Source organism: Sinocyclocheilus anshuiensis, unplaced genomic scaffold, assembly GCF_001515605.1.
Source record: "Sinocyclocheilus anshuiensis isolate Anshui unplaced genomic scaffold, SAMN03320099.WGS_v1.1 scaffold420, whole genome shotgun sequence".
Lineage (NCBI taxonomy): Eukaryota > Metazoa > Chordata > Actinopteri > Cypriniformes > Cyprinidae > Sinocyclocheilus > Sinocyclocheilus anshuiensis.
The window spans coordinates 727,502-743,387 of NW_015557082.1; the positions used below are offsets into that span (position 1 = coordinate 727,502).

A 15,886-nucleotide genomic window follows, 5' to 3' on the forward strand; every position below is an offset into this window, starting at 1 on the left:
GATCGATCATTAAATAATACTTGATTATCATTAGGGGTGCAACGGATCGTAGATGATCCGAGATCCGTACGGACCAGACCCCACAGTTCGGTACGCATGTGATTCGCGAATTAACTGTTAAGTTTAACCATCATAGAGTGAAAGTTTATCATTTGCACATGTTTTGTCTTGCCAGATTACACATTCAAGCAATTTTAACTCGCGTGCTGTTTTCTGTGCGCTCAGCCGCTGCCGGACACACGCGGAGAGAGAGACACCGCGTGAACAGCGGATTGATTCCTCTTTCACATACACACAAAGTTATATTAAAATATCTGTTTTGGCAAGTATTCTAGTAAACGCAGTCGGTTATGTCTTAAAGGCACAATTTGTAAGATTTTTTTTATTAAAATATCCAAAAACCACTAGAACAGTGTTATATATCTTGCTGACTTGCATTATCCCAAATGTTTCGAAGAATGTTTAAATCCAGAGAAATAAGCAATTTGAACTAGTGACACGGAGCGTGTCCATAGTGTCATTGTGTCGCCTGCCAATGACGTCATAACTACTATGTTAATAAATCATTAGCTCATCCATGAACATGATTTCTGCCCGAGTCCCGTCGGATTGCACCGGCTGTGGGGATGAAGATGACAACTCCCATGATACCACACTCAGTCACGGCATCATCAAACTATGCCTTTGTCTATTTGTTTATTTTGAATACGCGCCCTCTAGCGGCGAAAATGACATATTCTGCCTTTAAGTGAACGTAAACAGCTGAGAAAGAAACCGGATGTGTGTCAGTATTAGGTCCGTGCATTTGGTCTTAAAGAGAAAGCAGCCAATAAATACCGGTTTCTGTCTGCTAATCAAATAACACCACAGCTCTAACAAAGATGAATCTGTATTTAACTTGTGCAGTGAGCACTATTGTGTTAAACTTAATTATTACATTTCTGCACCTAAATGCTGATATTTGTAATGTGTGATTTGTTGTTTTCATCTATGCTTGTAATTTGTGTAATTGTTTGTGTTTTATGTTTTTGTTGTTGTTTTTTTGCTGATCCGAACCGAACCGTGAGTTTTGTGATCCGTTGCACCACTAGTACCTATGCCTGTGTATGTTGGTGCATGGAATGGTTCCCTTTACCCTCTCAGGGTCAGCGGTGAGTGTCTGGGCTATTTAGGGTCAGCGGTACTGAGGCGATTTACCCTCCTCCACACAGACGAGAGCGAGGTATCTAATTACAGGGTGGAGGAGGGGGGCTGGCTCGTGTGTAATCCGTGTCTACTTCTTCTTTACCATCATGGGAAAGACACGGCTGAGTTTGGCTTTTTCTGGGGTGTGGGGGGCCCAGGCTTCAACCTAAAGAACTGCTCACATATGTGACGAGAGATTCTACTTGTATGTTGTTGTATTATGGAATTGTTATTGGAAAAGTTGGAATTATTTAATGTACTCTATAATACATACAAACTTTTGAATGGTTAAAAGATGGAATTTGGTTTGGAATTTATGCTATTTTCTGACCAGACTTTGTGTGTTTCTCTGTTTCAGAGTGCGGCAGCAGCTCCCAGTCCTGTGATGGGCAACATGCCGCCCAACGACGGCATGACAGGTGGACCCATGCCTCCCGGCTTCTTTCAAGTAAGGGCTGCTCTCTCCTCCACCATCTTCCCGTTCAACCCCCTCCTTTAACCCTGTGCATTAAGCTTTTACCATTTCTCTGTCCCTCACCCCACCCCTGCTTTCGCTAACCCCCTTTAGTTCTTCTAATCCCCGTCCAGATGTTTCTTACCCACTATCTCTCCCTCTACGTATTTCCATTCATCTCCATTTTGCATGTCTAAATTAGTAGTTCAGTACAGTAGCAACTCACACTGACACAAACAGAGAGTCGTGGCCCCTGATCTGAGATCAGTGTGAATGCCTCGACAGTTTAATCCCTAAGGCCAAAATGGGTAAAAACATGCGTGCTTGGTTGTAGCTCTTTGGCAACACATATCTAACAACATATGTGTATTTTAAATTCAGGGCTGGGATTTGGGGGAATGCTTAGGGGTATAGTTCCTAAAGTCAAGGCTCCTGTGGGAGTTCCTCTGACATAGTGATCTTTATTGAGATATTTATAGTCAGACAAAAGCTAGTCATCTTCCTAAAGAAACACACACTACCTTAGAAAGACAAATTATTTTAGCCAAACATTATTTTTTATCATAACCCAACTTGTGTAGGGCAATTAATCAAGCTATTATACCAATTAATTTCTGTTTTTAGTGCAAGTCATATGCAAATTACATCTCTATATTCTATATTTATTTAAGATTCATTAGATTAAAAAAAAAAAAAAACTGATACAGTGGATTTACTGTCGAACATCAGATAAAGCTTCCAGTAGAATAGATAGAAGATAGAGCAGCAGATAGAGGATCCAATAGCGTCAATAAAAGATAAGATATGAGATGTGAGATGCATGAGGCGATGCAGTGAACATTTAGTAAAACTTCAGAAGGTATAGAGTAGATAAAAGATCACATAGAGTGGCCGATAGAGCATCCCATAGTGTGAGATTCATTAGATAGAAAAACTGATACAGTATATTTAAAATCTTGTCAGACATCAGGTAGATTAGATGGAACATAGAACATCTTCCATTAGATTAAACATCTAACTCTGATAGAGTAGATCAGAGCACCTGATAGAGCAGCAGATAGAGGATCCAATGGAGTCAATGAGATATCTTGACAGAGATGAATAGCAATAGGTTAGACAGAGCATCCAAAAGAGTAGATAGAGTGGCAAACAGAGCATCCTATAGTCTCTATGTAACAAGATTTGTTAGATAGAAAATCTGATAGTGTATTTAACATCTTGTTGAACATCAGATAGATTGGATGGAACATCTGATAAAGCACCTGCTAGACCAGCAGATAGAGGGTCCAATGGAGTCAATGAGACCAGAAGATCCAGTGAAACAAATTGAACATTAGGTAGGCTAGAGCATCCAATAGAGTAGATGGAGTGATCAGATAGAGCATCCTATCATTAAGTACAACATCAGATAGGGTTGCAGAGAGAATAATGCTTTCAGAATGTTGGAGATTGTCAGGTAGAATAGCTGATAGAGCATCCCATAAAGCAGCAGATGCTGAGATGAGCATCAGGTAGAGCGTCACATGGATTGGCAGATAGAACCCTGACATGGTCTTTGAGTTGAGGAGGAGAGTGTTAATGTTGTATGAGCTGTGTTCAGAGCAGGGAGCGATCTGACTGTTGCGTGAGTGACATTGCATTCTATAAATAGTGTCTGTGTGCATAAGAGTGAGAGAGAAAGAGAGAGAAAACTAAGAAAGGGCGGAAGAGGGGAGGACTTTGTGCTCCACTGCAGTAATTCCCCCTTGGTAGCAGCCCAGGGCATGGCATGAGAGGCATGGAGAGAGTGAAGACAGAAAATGAAAGAATGAAAGATGAAGGAAGAGAGAGATGGCAATGTGGCAACAATTGCAAAAAGACAGGCTCCTCCAGGCACATGTGCGTTCCTTGTACGCTCCCCGATTCCATGCGACCAGTGGCTGTGGTCTGGTGACACCAATTATATGTTGGCATATATCCTAGTGGCCAGTATATCACTCTTTCACACCTCTCAAGAGCTAACTACTGCTCCCTCCCACTCACATCGGCCATGACTGCTGGACACAGTTGTGCTAATAATTGGAGCTGCTCTTCTTGTAGCTGTTTTTAATAGAATTGTGGTTGGAACAGGTTGTGATCCATGCTGATTCCGCAATCAGAATCCTAATTTGTTGTTTTGAAAGGTGGACATTTGTGCTTTGTCGCCTCCTTTGCGTCTCCTTTTGGTTTGTTGTTCATCTTTTATTTCTCTAATGATTTCTTTATTGGTCATGAGTGCACGTCTGTCTCAGAAAAATGTGTGCACCAATGTTTTTGCACCAAACCAATGTAGTCTGATTGTTATGAACCATTTATTTTTGATTCAGTCAAAAAGTCACAACATTTGACTAACTTGCAGAACGGCATGTTGTCCAGTCATGTCCAACAAAAATGGGGACAAACACAAATCTGTAAGAAATAATGGTACTCCAGTAAGCAGTTCGCTGTTGCAGTTGATTTGAAAAAGCATTTTGGTAGTGGAGCTATATAGCCAAAACATGCGCGCCTGAGCCTCTGTTTGTGTCTCCTGTACAGCTCCAGATGCAGCGGCGATAATTAACACATGCGACCGCAGTAGTTGCTGTGTGATCTGCGTGGTCCTGTGCGACAGGGACGAAGGTGAAGAGGTTAAACCCTCCTGTACACCTTCTCTCTAGATGCTCCTAATCTGTACATCGCAGACCCAGACTCCCGGCAATCTCCTGCAGAGAGACGGAGAGCGAAGGAAGAGAGTTTAAGGAGAGAAACACAAAGCTTGCGTGCTGGCGTCTGGCCCGGATCTTGGAAATTTTGTATGATTTCTTCTTTTTTCTTTTTTTTTTTATTCCCCCCATTGCATGGGTCGGCCTCTTCAATAATCTTCACGTCGAAACTCCACTGCACCAGCTCCTCTTGGGACGACAGACTAGCAAGGGGGAGGCAGGGAGGGAGCGAAGTCAAGGAGTGAAAAAAAGAGAAAGTTTCAAGTTTAGCTGGAAACATCTGAAATGGATGGGTTTGTTTTTGAGGGAAGAAGGTGGGAGAATTTCATCAGCCCTTCTCCCACAAAAACCTCTTGAAAACCAATAGAACACTGAGAAAAGTGAAAGACTGACAGACTCTAGAGAGAGAGAGAGTTCCATCAAGGTTAAAAGGACTGGAGGATCTTGTTCAGACTTGCTGTGAGGTGCAGGAGTCTTGGGACATTGAAATAGTCCAGCACCGTACAGCGTTGTAGTCCTGTTGACATAGAAATGTCCCAACACTCAAGCAAATCTCAGTTTACTTTCGTGTTTTCTTTCTTCCTAAGTTGCAGCCTTACGGATGGTTTTGATTGAGTTAATTTTCAGTTACTTCTGAGGTCAAAGTACCTCTCTCGTGCAGACAGGTTTACGAGATTTTGACATTTTTGACAGCTAGAGGTGTCTTTGTCAAAATTTAGATCCCATTTGATATGCCATCGTCACGGTTTGTGCCTGATTTCCTGTCAGTTGTGCTTTTTGCACAGAAATCTAAATAATTGATAACATCATTTGGGGTGACTTTAAAGTTAAAGTACCTCTCTGGTGCACATACGTTTGCGAGATTTCTTGACATTATTGACAACCAGAGGTTCTTAATTATGTTTAGATCCTGTATGTTACGTCTCTGTTTGTGACGTATTCTGTGACAGCAGCACTTATCAGAATAATTACTTCCTAGACGAGTGAAAACCATCCTTCTGAAGCAGCACACCCTCAAAAACATGAATTGCACAATCCCGTGCCGTTTGCCAAAGAAGTGGTCGTAATTTGTTTCGTAATGTACACAGAGACAACAATGAAATATGCATTGTTGCTGTTCCATGCTTTGTTTTGCTTGGTACTTTGTGTCCGGCAGTCACTCGGCAAGTAGCTACACACTGCCCCCTTTTGGTCAGGAAGCAGCATTGCTTCCCTGAAACAGTTGGATTTGTGGTTGCTGCTGTCCTCTATGCCACTGTCCCGCTAGGAATATTATGTGCTGTTCCCTTTCTCGGCGGGAGGGGCTACTCTTGATGGGCTTGTAGTTCGGTGCCAAGCCGATATCTCCTTAGCTGGGTAGAAAATGATTTTATTAATTGCTTCATTTAACAAACACCCCCCCTCCTCCCCACCTAAGACACACACGCACACAATCCAGCCCAAGTTGTTCCTCAGTCACTCTCTACAGGGATGTGGTGCAGGAACAGGCGTCTCGGTATAGGCCATATGCCTATCCCATTTACCCATAATGGACTCCATTGAGAGGCAAGGAGGAGGCCTTGTGGTTGAGCTCCGTTATGGGGTTCAGCAGCTGCCCAGCCTTGTAGGAGATGTCCTTTGCTGGGGAATAAAGGGTAGATTTATTACCAACCTGGATTGTTATTAGAGACCATTAAAATCATCAGCTTTTTCTTAACCTATCTTTACCAGTGAGACTTTGTTGGTCAACCAACTTCAGCAAAGACCAATTTAATGGCATGTCTATAGGTTTTCAAATGTAATGTCTCTTAATTTTGCTCTTTTTTCCCTTTCTCAGGGCCCACCCGGATCACAACCATCACCACACTCACAGCCCCCTCCACACAACCCCAACAACCCCATGATGGGGCCACATGGCCAGGTAAGACCCTTGACCCTATTTTCTTGTACTTCCTCACACATAACCTGTGGAATAGACACACACATTGGGAGCAGCTTTCCATTCACCCTTTCTGTCTTCACACCTTCATTCTTCTTTTATTTCTTTCATTCATTCCCAAAATTGACCACTGTTATTTCTGGAAAAAGTCTGCGTCTTGAGCTTAGTTTTGTCTCATTTCTTCACTAGTTAGATCTAGTAGTGTGCAAAGCTTCAGACTTCAGAAAAAAATCAACTAGTCGGTGAGTTTCCTAAATGACTAGTCGACTAACCTGACTTAACTGGAACCCTTTATTTACATTTTACACATTTGGCGAATGCTTGTATCCAATGCAAACTATATTGCATTCAAGGTATACAGTTTATCAGTTAATGGGAATCAAACCTATAAACTACATTTACTTCCATAATTAGAATAATTATATAATAATTATTGCTGTAATCATGATTAGGTTAGATTATTTTAAGACAAGAATAAAATAGTATAAACAACTTACATTGCATTCAAGGTATACAGTTTATCAGTTAATGGGAATCGAACCTATGACCTAAGAGTTGCTAAGTAGAATAATTATACAATTAGTATTGATATGTTATTGATATAATTATCATTAGATTAGACTATTTTATTACAAGAATAATATATTATAAGTGACTTTATCAGTTAATGAGAATCGAACCTATAACCTTAGAGTTGCTACCATAATTTGTAATAATTATTATTGATATAATTATCATTAGATTAGATTAGACTGTTTTAATACAATAATAAAATATTCAAAGCGACTTTCATTGCATTCGAGGTTTACAGTTTATCAGTTTATAAATTCCCAGGGAATGAAACCCATGATTTTGGCATTGCTCGACTCTACAATTTGAGCTATAGGGATTATTAAAATATTAAATCTAATTAAAGTATATGACAAATATGTATATAATTTGAATACTTTATAAAATATAAGAAAAAAATAAAAATATAAGAAAAATCGAATCTAGTCAGCTTCACTATGTAAATTGTCGGACAGCTATCCTGACCCTTTAGATAGAGCTCAAAGCAGTACATTACTTCATTCTGTGTTCTCTCTGAAAGCACACACAAACACGAACGCACATATTCCTCGCTGACAGTGACGATGTTGCCAAATAAATAATGCAGGCTGCGGCCCAGCCTGTAAGGAGTGGAAGTTCATCTAGCCGGGACTCTGCAGACCTGGTCCATCCCTACACCCTGCACTCAGTCCTTCATAGTCCATCAATATCCTATTAATAATGCAACACGCACGAACACACAAACATGCTCTTGCGTTTACACATGCAAGCATAAACACAGGCACTCTAATACAAATACGCAAACACCAACACATCCTTCCAAATACACAAACTTGCTGAAACTTGAAGCAAACGTAGGTAGGCCGAGCTGGAAATGAGGTCAATCCTAAAGGTTGTTGGATTAAACCCTAAAAAAATGACTTACTACTCTGTGATGTAATAAAGCTTTGAGCGATAGATAATTTTGTCGCTTGATTTGTTTTTATTCTGGTGGTGTTGCACTGGATGACCTCAACCACAGAGCAATCGCTGGTTAAAAATCCAGTGCCTCGTAACTATACATGAAACCGCAAATATGTTCTTATTTTGCCGTGGTTATGTGGTGTTGGGCAGTGTTTGTGTTTTCAGTGTGGATAGACAAATTACTTGTTGCTGTAGCTTGTCGCTTTCCAGATGGTTACGATGATGTCGGTATCTTTTTGTTTGTGTGTCGCTTATTGCTCTCCTGTCCTCCCTCTTTCTATTTTAGTTCTCACTGTAAAGTCTTGTTTAAAATACCATATATTTTCTCTTTTAAACAATCTGATAGCAGCAGGCTGACCATGTCAGTGTAAAGAGAACCGATGTTTGAGTTTTTCCTCTTTAAGCTCAAGCAGATGCCTTTTTTGTAATGTGACTGCGCCCCCTGCTGGTTACTATTGTATTGCGCATCTCAAATACTAAATATTTTATAAACATTTCTTTTAGTTTCAGTTATAAATCCATACAATTTTATGTTTATACGGTGAATCAGTTTTTGGACAAGTATAGAGCATATGATGTTAAAGTAGTACTGTTCTGCTAATGAGAGGTTAGCAATGGCATCTTTTGATTGACAGCTCCTATGCTCTCTCCCCATAGCCTTTCATGTCTCCACGGTACCCAGGTGGACCTCGCCCATCACTCCGCATGCCAAATCAGGTACTGACCCACCCACAACCCTTCATTCCTGCAGTTTTCTATTTCCGTTTTCTCTGCTTTGGCTCTTGTTTCATGCACTTTTTCTTGGTTTCAGCCTCCCGTTGGAGTCCCGGGGTCACAGCCACTCCTGCCAAACAGTTTGGACCCCACCAGACCGCAAGGTACAGCACTGCGCCGTAGAGTTTTACAACCAGCTGTGTTTAGGGAAATTTGCTATGGAAGAACTCCAATCGCTCAGGCATTTGTAAAATGATTGTGCTTCATCTCCCCCATCAGGACATCCAAACATGGGCGGCCCGATGAGAATGAACCCACCCAGAGGAATGGGAGGCATGGGCCCACAGGTTGGCTGACATTGCTGTCAATCAAACAGTTGTGCTTAGATTGGGAAAACTGTATAAGACATAATCATAGAAAACCTGGAAATATCAGAGAAATGTAAATAGAAATAAAATGAGTTTAAATCAATGAATAAATGAATAAATACATTCAGTCCATATATACATACATATATATCCATGGAAAATAAATATGTATAGAAAATTGATTTATTTATTTATTATAAGTGTATTTAAAGTATAATTAAGTTATTATTATTATTATTATTATGTCATCTAATTAAAAATACATTTTGATAGAAAATATTTATTTAGTTTATTTTTTATTGTGCATTAATATACAATATGTATTTGGAAATGAGATATTCTTACATATTCCTACAATATACCTACATTAATTAATTAACAAGCAAGCAAGAAAGGTGTAGAGATTGCTATAGTTAAATATATTTTCTTTATTTTATGTATCTATATATCTATATCTATCTATATATCTACAGTAGTCAACATTTGAAGTGGATCAAAAAAAGTTCATCAAATTTGCCCTAAGACAAGAACACATTTTGGTTTTAGGACAATTTTGATGAAAGGTTTTGATCCACTTCAAATGTTAAATAGTATATATATAGATCAATATCTATCTATCTATAGTATACAGTGGGTACGGAAAGTATTCAGACCCCCTTAAATTTTTCACTCTTTAACATTTACCAGATTAAATAAAAGCAAGTCATATGTACCTTCTTGTTACAGTGCCATAACATCTTTCATATGTATGTTAACTTTTGCCATCTCTGCATTTGTAGAACTACGGCGGTGGAATGAGGCCCCCTCCAAACTCTCTCGGCGGTCCTGGAATGCCTGGCATGAACATGTGAGTCTCCACCGCGGTATAACAAACTCATGCTGTCTATGCCACGCTTATATTCACACACTAACATTTCTTCTTGTGTTTTTAGGGGTCCAGGAGGTCGAGGGCCTTGGCCTAACCCTAACGCAAACTCAGTGAGTGCCACTTCCAATCATTTCAATATCGCAATGACTGAGAGAAACGGCTTCATAATATCTCTTCTTCCCATAGATAGCATACTCGTCTTCATCACCAGGAAACTATGTGGTGAGTTGCACGCACAAGATTTTGTCTCACCCTCTCTCTGTTTGTCCGAGATGTTCTTTGTGAGTAATCATTTTCCGTGCTCATCTCGTAGGGGCCTCCAGGAGGTGGCGGCCCTCCAGGAACTCCCATCATGCCAAGCCCAGGAGGTCAGTATGCTTGAATCTAATCTATCTGAATTTCATATCAGCCTTCTTTTATTGAAAGCTCATAACAATAGTTGAGAAATTACCTCAGTGACTGGAAATTAGCTTAAAACATAAAGCTCTTGTTTTGGGAAATGTTATTTGAAAACATCAGATTGTGGAGAAGTGTCATCTGTTTTCTCGCAGACTCAACGAATTCCAGTGAAAATATTTACACAATGATGAATCCAATCGGCCCTGGTGGCAACAGACCGAGTGTACGTTGAACGTTCTTATGCAGTATGGAAAATGGTTTAGTCCTTTGTTAGCATTATTGATGGTTTTCTGGATGGATGTTAATAGTATGCGTTTCTACAGTTTCCAATGGGGCCGGGGCCTGACGGTCCGATGGGTGGAATGGGATCGATGGAGCCGCACCATATGAACGGGTCTTTAGGTGAGACTTCGTCATACAAATAGCTAATACGTAGAAAATAACAAATGTTTTGATGTTTCGAATGGTTCTCAAATTTATCTGCTTTTGATCACAGGCTCGGGTGATATGGATGGGTTGCCAAAGGTGAGAACTTAATGCCTAGATATATGGGAATCTGTTTTATTTTAGTGTCATTTATCTATTATTATAGGTTTTTTTTTTATTTTGAATTAACTTGTATTTGTAATTTAAATTTTAGGATATTTTTTTAATCTTAGGCATTTTTTCACACACACACACACACACACACACACACACACACACATATATATATATATATATATATATGTATTTCTATTTAGCTTTATTTCTCAGTTTTATTAATTTTAGTAATTCAGCTTGAAGCATAATTTAATTTAAGTAATTTTAACAAAAGTAAATTTTTGTCATTTTTATTAGTATTTTTGTACTTGTATTTTGCTTTATTTTTCAGTTTGTCATTTTAGTACTTGCGTTGAAATGTATTTTTCAGTTATTTGCCAAGGTACCATTTCTAAAGTTCTAAATTTGTCTAAGTTCTAAAGTTTTTCATGTAATATTTATGTTTTGTTTTATTTCAAATTTATTTAAATTAGCAAAAAATAATTTAAAATAGTTTTAGTTAACAGTAACAACACTGATATGCATTTCACGAATTCTTTTTAATTTCTTTAGAGATGCACAAAATATCGGTATAATATTATTATACCGGCTGATATTAGAATTTTTTTAAATACATCAGTATCGACTGATATTAGATAATTAATTTTTCATTCTCGTTTTTGCTGTTTTTACATTTAGATTACATTCACCGTCCTCTAACATGGATTTGAAGTCAATCTTTTAAATGTTAATTGAATAAAACTGTTAATTTAATGAAAATGAAATCTTTAGCAGATCTCAGTATCCAGTTTTCTTACTGTACATCTTAATGTTGTGATGCCTAAATCACTTGTAGCATTTAGATGATTATTTTAGTTGTTTTTTTTTAGGAATTTATTTATAATTTTTGCAGCAAAAGTAAAGAATTTCAATATTGGCCATTTATCGGTTATTGTTCATTACTTGAAAATAATTATCGGCTTATCATTATTGGCCAGAATTTAGTATTGTGCATCCCTAAGTTTCTTGTTAGATGCCATTTACTCCATTTTGTGAGTCTCTGTATACAATATTTTTTAAAATTACAAATGCAACAAAAATATCGGTATCGGCAAGTACCAAAAATATAAGTATCATATCGGACTTGCTCTGGGAAAAGTGGTATCAGTGCATGCCTAATTTTCGGCTTATCATTATTGGCCAGAGTTTGGTATTGTGCTTCCCCAAGTTTTTTATTAGATGCCATTTACTCCATTTTGTGAGTATTTTTGCTTGTGTCTCTAATCATCATACATCTGGGTTTCTAGAACTCTCCAAACAACATGGCAGGTATGAACAATCCCCCAGGAACTCCGCGGGATGACGGGGATATGGCAGGCAACTTCTTAAACCCATTCCAAAGTGAAAGTGTAAGTCCGCATCATACCGCTATCCTCCCCCGCTCTCCTGTAACCACATGTACATTACAAATGTACCTACATTCACTTTATGCAATAGTTCGTCTAAATATCGGCTCATGATATAACATAAACGGATGATATTATGTGTTTTGCAATCTCATTTTGTCCCTCCATGTTCCCCTTCCTCTCTTCTCGTTGCAGTATTCACCCAACATGACGATGAGTGTGTGATTCTTCTTTTTTATTTTGTTTTTATTTTATTTTTTTAACCCGTCCCCCATCCCACTTTCTGTTCTCCTCATCTCTGCTGTGTTCGGCATGTTGCTGTTTTTTTTTCGCTCGATCTTCAACTCACCACAACTCCCTCAATCACCTCTGGGCTGGCGCGGTGGCACCCTTCAGCCGCTCGATGTGGCCACGGAGCGAAGGACGCCCAGTACAAAGCCGAAAGAAAGCAGGCATCGGGCCTTCTGACGGACTCAACCTGCCTGCCGGACTTCGTCACTGGATCGGGACGCTAAGGGCCCCCGAATGAACCACCGTGTGTGTGTGTTTGTACATGTGCGTGTGTGTGTGGGACTGTGCCAGGAAGACACTTCATAACTAGCTGCTCATCAGCATTGAGGCTGGTGGCTTTATTTCAGCCCCATTTTCTCGTTTTCTTGTTTTTTTTCTCGTCTTTTGTCAGCAATGAAACACTGAAACCTGCGGTTGTTTTGATTGCTGTGTACATTTTAAAATGGAAAAAGCTAAACTGGTGACGCTAGGGGCAGGAATGGTCTCATTACAATATATTTGTATATTATTGATAATATTATTGTTATAATTTTCATAATTGCTATGATGATGATGATGTACTCATAATTTTATGGATTTTCCTGTAAAGGGCACATTTGTATCTCAACAACATCAATGACAGAATAAGCACACATTCAAATGCACAATGACACTTCTGTTTACATGATTTTAGGTATTTGTTTGTCTCTTCGTTTGAGTTTGTTTCGTCAGATGTCTGCATATACCTCTTCCTGTGTTCTGATGTCATCACCACCGAGATGTACAACCTCAGTTTTTGTGTCTCTGTCAGCAAAGTGGCTACAATCACTGGTTTAATGCACCCGTCGGCACTGTATTTAAAGATTGGAGTTAATTTTGAAGTCTAAAAGGGTGACGTTGCATATTCACTGCCATCCATTCTTGCCTTGGTCACGAACGGTCAATAACAATACATTTTACCATCCGTTCTAGATGATTTGTCGCCGATAGTTATGATATCATCCGTGTTCATTGTAAGTTTGCCACTACGTGTTTGCCACGTTGTTTCAGAAGTCTTTTTAGAAATATTATACCCACATGTCTGTAACAGTAGTTGGAGGCAGGCTGCTCTTACAAGCACAAGTTTCCTTGTGCTCTATAGTCCCATGTCTGTAAATATATCTTTTTTTTTTTTTTTGGTCATGGACCTTATTGGTATTTTCAATACACTACTTGTCTGTGAAGCTCATGTGTGGTTCCATGTCTTTTTTCAAATGCGGTTGCAGTCACATTTGACCTCTAAATTAAGTTTAAATTCATTTAATTCGCGCTTTTAAGGCAATTTTTTAATATTCTGACTAGTGCTGTCAAATCGATTAATCGCATCCAAAATAAAAGTTTGTTTACATGATGTGTGAAATATGTGTGTACTGTGTATGCTTATATGTATATATAAATATACACACATACATGTATATATTTAAGAAATATGCACATGTATATATATATATATATATATATATTACATGTATTTCTTAAATATATATTTATATATACATACGTACATTTAATCAATTTGACAGCACTAGTCAGATAATTTGTATTTTTAAATAATTGCTAAAAATAAATGTGTATATATGTATGTATATATGTGTATGTGTGTGTATATATATATATATATATATATATATTAACAACAATACCAATTATAATTATTTTTTCTTTTTTTGTGTGTTCTGAATTTGGGGTGAAATATGACTTACAGGTTTAGTGAGATTCTCCTTTGTATATAAAAGAGTAATTGACAGAAAAATCCTGTTGACAAATTTGTAACCTCATTAAACCAGCCATTTCATGCCTGCAGTTATTTAATCGGCGCTTCATTACAGAACATTGATCATCATGGGACATTCAAAATCACACATTTCTTGATGTTCAGGTCGACCTCTGAAAAAGTTATTTTAAATACCTGCCAGTCCAGTTTAAAATGCTTTTATCCAGTGATTATAGTAAGTTCATAATATATTTTGGCCATCTGAGAGAACCAGGCTCAGCCTCCTGGTAAGTTTTGAAGGGATTTTCATGCTTGTCTTCAGTTTGTCTGGTACACAGCCCTTAACCTTTCTTGACCCTCACCCCTGACCTTTGGTTTACTGTAAATACTGTAAAATGCATTTTGATATCATTGACATGTTTTTATATGTCAGTCACAACCAATAAGTACAGCTGAAAATAAGTTATAAAGAATCCGTTTGTGTTTTTGTATTTTAAAGAGATGCTTTTGCTGTAAAAACAAAACAAAACAAAAAATGGCAGATTGATGGTCACCCATATTGTAAATCAAAGCCGCAATAGGTTTATGCATTTATTTCTTCAGAAATATTTCCTCAAACACATAGTTGGTGTAAAGAAAATGGCTTGTTTTGCTCAAGAGAATATTGTGATTTTTGAGTCCATATGAATGTGAAAACACAAACTCAGAGCAATTAACCATCAAATTTGTTAGCATATTTAACATTTCAGCCATTTTACATCGAATTAAAGGTCCTGAAGGCTGGAATTGTTTAGTTGCTCACTGACCTGCTTCAATGTCCGGTTGTTGGCCATCTCTGCACTTCTGTTGTGATGTATAATATTGTAACATTAGAAACGTTTGAGAGGAAAATGTGTATTTTGGAGCAAGAAGGGTCATGGGAGTGAGTGACAGAAATTTCTCCTGTAATTTTCATTGTCCTTTCTTGCGACATGACAGTATTCAATATGAAGCAGTCTGTCCCATTGGGTTTGCGTTGTATTTCATAGTAGGGTAGCTCAGATCTTTGTCCTAGGGCCTTAGGTGTCTTGTGTAGCTAAATATGTCCTTTGTATGTTTCTTTATATTGTAAAGTTTCTTTAGACTAAAAAACAAACAAACAGAAAATTTGCTTATCAAAAAGAAATGATTGCATCAATAATAAATGTAATTTGATATTTTATGTGTTCCGGTTTTGTTTTTTAAATGAAATAATTTGAGTGAAACCCAGATGCCCTATAAAAACAAACCAAATAATTATAAAATATGATAAACATTTATATAACTTAATAAATATAGTAAAATAAATGTTTAATTGTAGATCTATATACAGGTATATTATAAATAAAAATGTTATGAATATAAAACAGGTATATTATAAATATTTTTTTATTGTATTAAGTGGTAATTTTAGTCAAAATTACATCGTATAATACGCATTTATATTTTAAAAACTAGCTTAAACATTTAATATAAAAGTCCCCTGCAGTCATTGCAACGACCTTGACTTTATGACTTTTATTTTGTACTTGTCGGGATTGACCATTGACCTTTACCCGGAAGTTGCACAGATTGATCTTGTTGTCAAAGTTGTTGCTGCGCAGCTCTGTGTGGTTTCGTCTCCCACTGCGGTAAGTATTTTCATGTCATTTCTTTTTTTAGTCACACTTTTAAATTGTTTTCTGCACATAAACCTTTAGACGAGAGTTGTTTCGTCAAACTGTATTTAACACAGCGAGTTGTGGCGCGAGCTCGTTATCAAAGTTGCTGGAATGTTCT

The 15,886-nt window shown here is 37.9% G+C and overlaps 2 protein-coding genes across 3 annotated transcripts in view; both read left to right on the plus strand.

The window, feature by feature from the left end:
- The window catches only part of LOC107676978 (single-stranded DNA-binding protein 3-like), a 65,624-nt gene extending 52,087 nt beyond the window's left edge, over positions 1 to 13,537 (plus strand). The window contains exons 5-19 of one of the 2 annotated variants that reach the window (XM_016471748.1): positions 1,544 to 1,633; positions 6,176 to 6,259; positions 8,447 to 8,506; positions 8,601 to 8,667; positions 8,783 to 8,850; positions 9,651 to 9,718; positions 9,804 to 9,849; positions 9,926 to 9,961; positions 10,053 to 10,107; positions 10,291 to 10,361; positions 10,462 to 10,540; positions 10,635 to 10,663; positions 11,968 to 12,069; positions 12,262 to 12,283; positions 12,463 to 13,537. In XM_016471748.1, coding sequence (XP_016327234.1) covers positions 1,544 to 1,633; positions 6,176 to 6,259; positions 8,447 to 8,506; positions 8,601 to 8,667; positions 8,783 to 8,850; positions 9,651 to 9,718; positions 9,804 to 9,849; positions 9,926 to 9,961; positions 10,053 to 10,107; positions 10,291 to 10,361; positions 10,462 to 10,540; positions 10,635 to 10,663; positions 11,968 to 12,069; positions 12,262 to 12,283; positions 12,463 to 12,581 — 996 coding nt within the window. In that variant the 3' untranslated portion in view covers positions 12,582 to 13,537. Of the gene's footprint in view, positions 1 to 1,543; positions 1,634 to 6,175; positions 6,260 to 8,446; positions 8,507 to 8,600; positions 8,668 to 8,782; positions 8,851 to 9,650; positions 9,719 to 9,803; positions 9,850 to 9,925; positions 9,962 to 10,052; positions 10,108 to 10,290; positions 10,362 to 10,461; positions 10,541 to 10,634; positions 10,664 to 11,967; positions 12,070 to 12,261 lie in introns of both variants that reach the window. The other variant, XM_016471749.1, reaches the window with a different exon arrangement.
- A 2,133-nt stretch (positions 13,538 to 15,670) lies between these two features.
- Positions 15,671 to 15,886, plus strand: part of LOC107676977 (peptidyl-prolyl cis-trans isomerase FKBP8-like) — a 16,666-nt gene continuing 16,450 nt past the window's right edge. The window contains exon 1 of the mRNA XM_016471747.1: positions 15,671 to 15,738. The gene's annotated coding sequence lies outside the window, so the exon portion shown is untranslated. The remainder of the gene's footprint in view (positions 15,739 to 15,886) is intronic.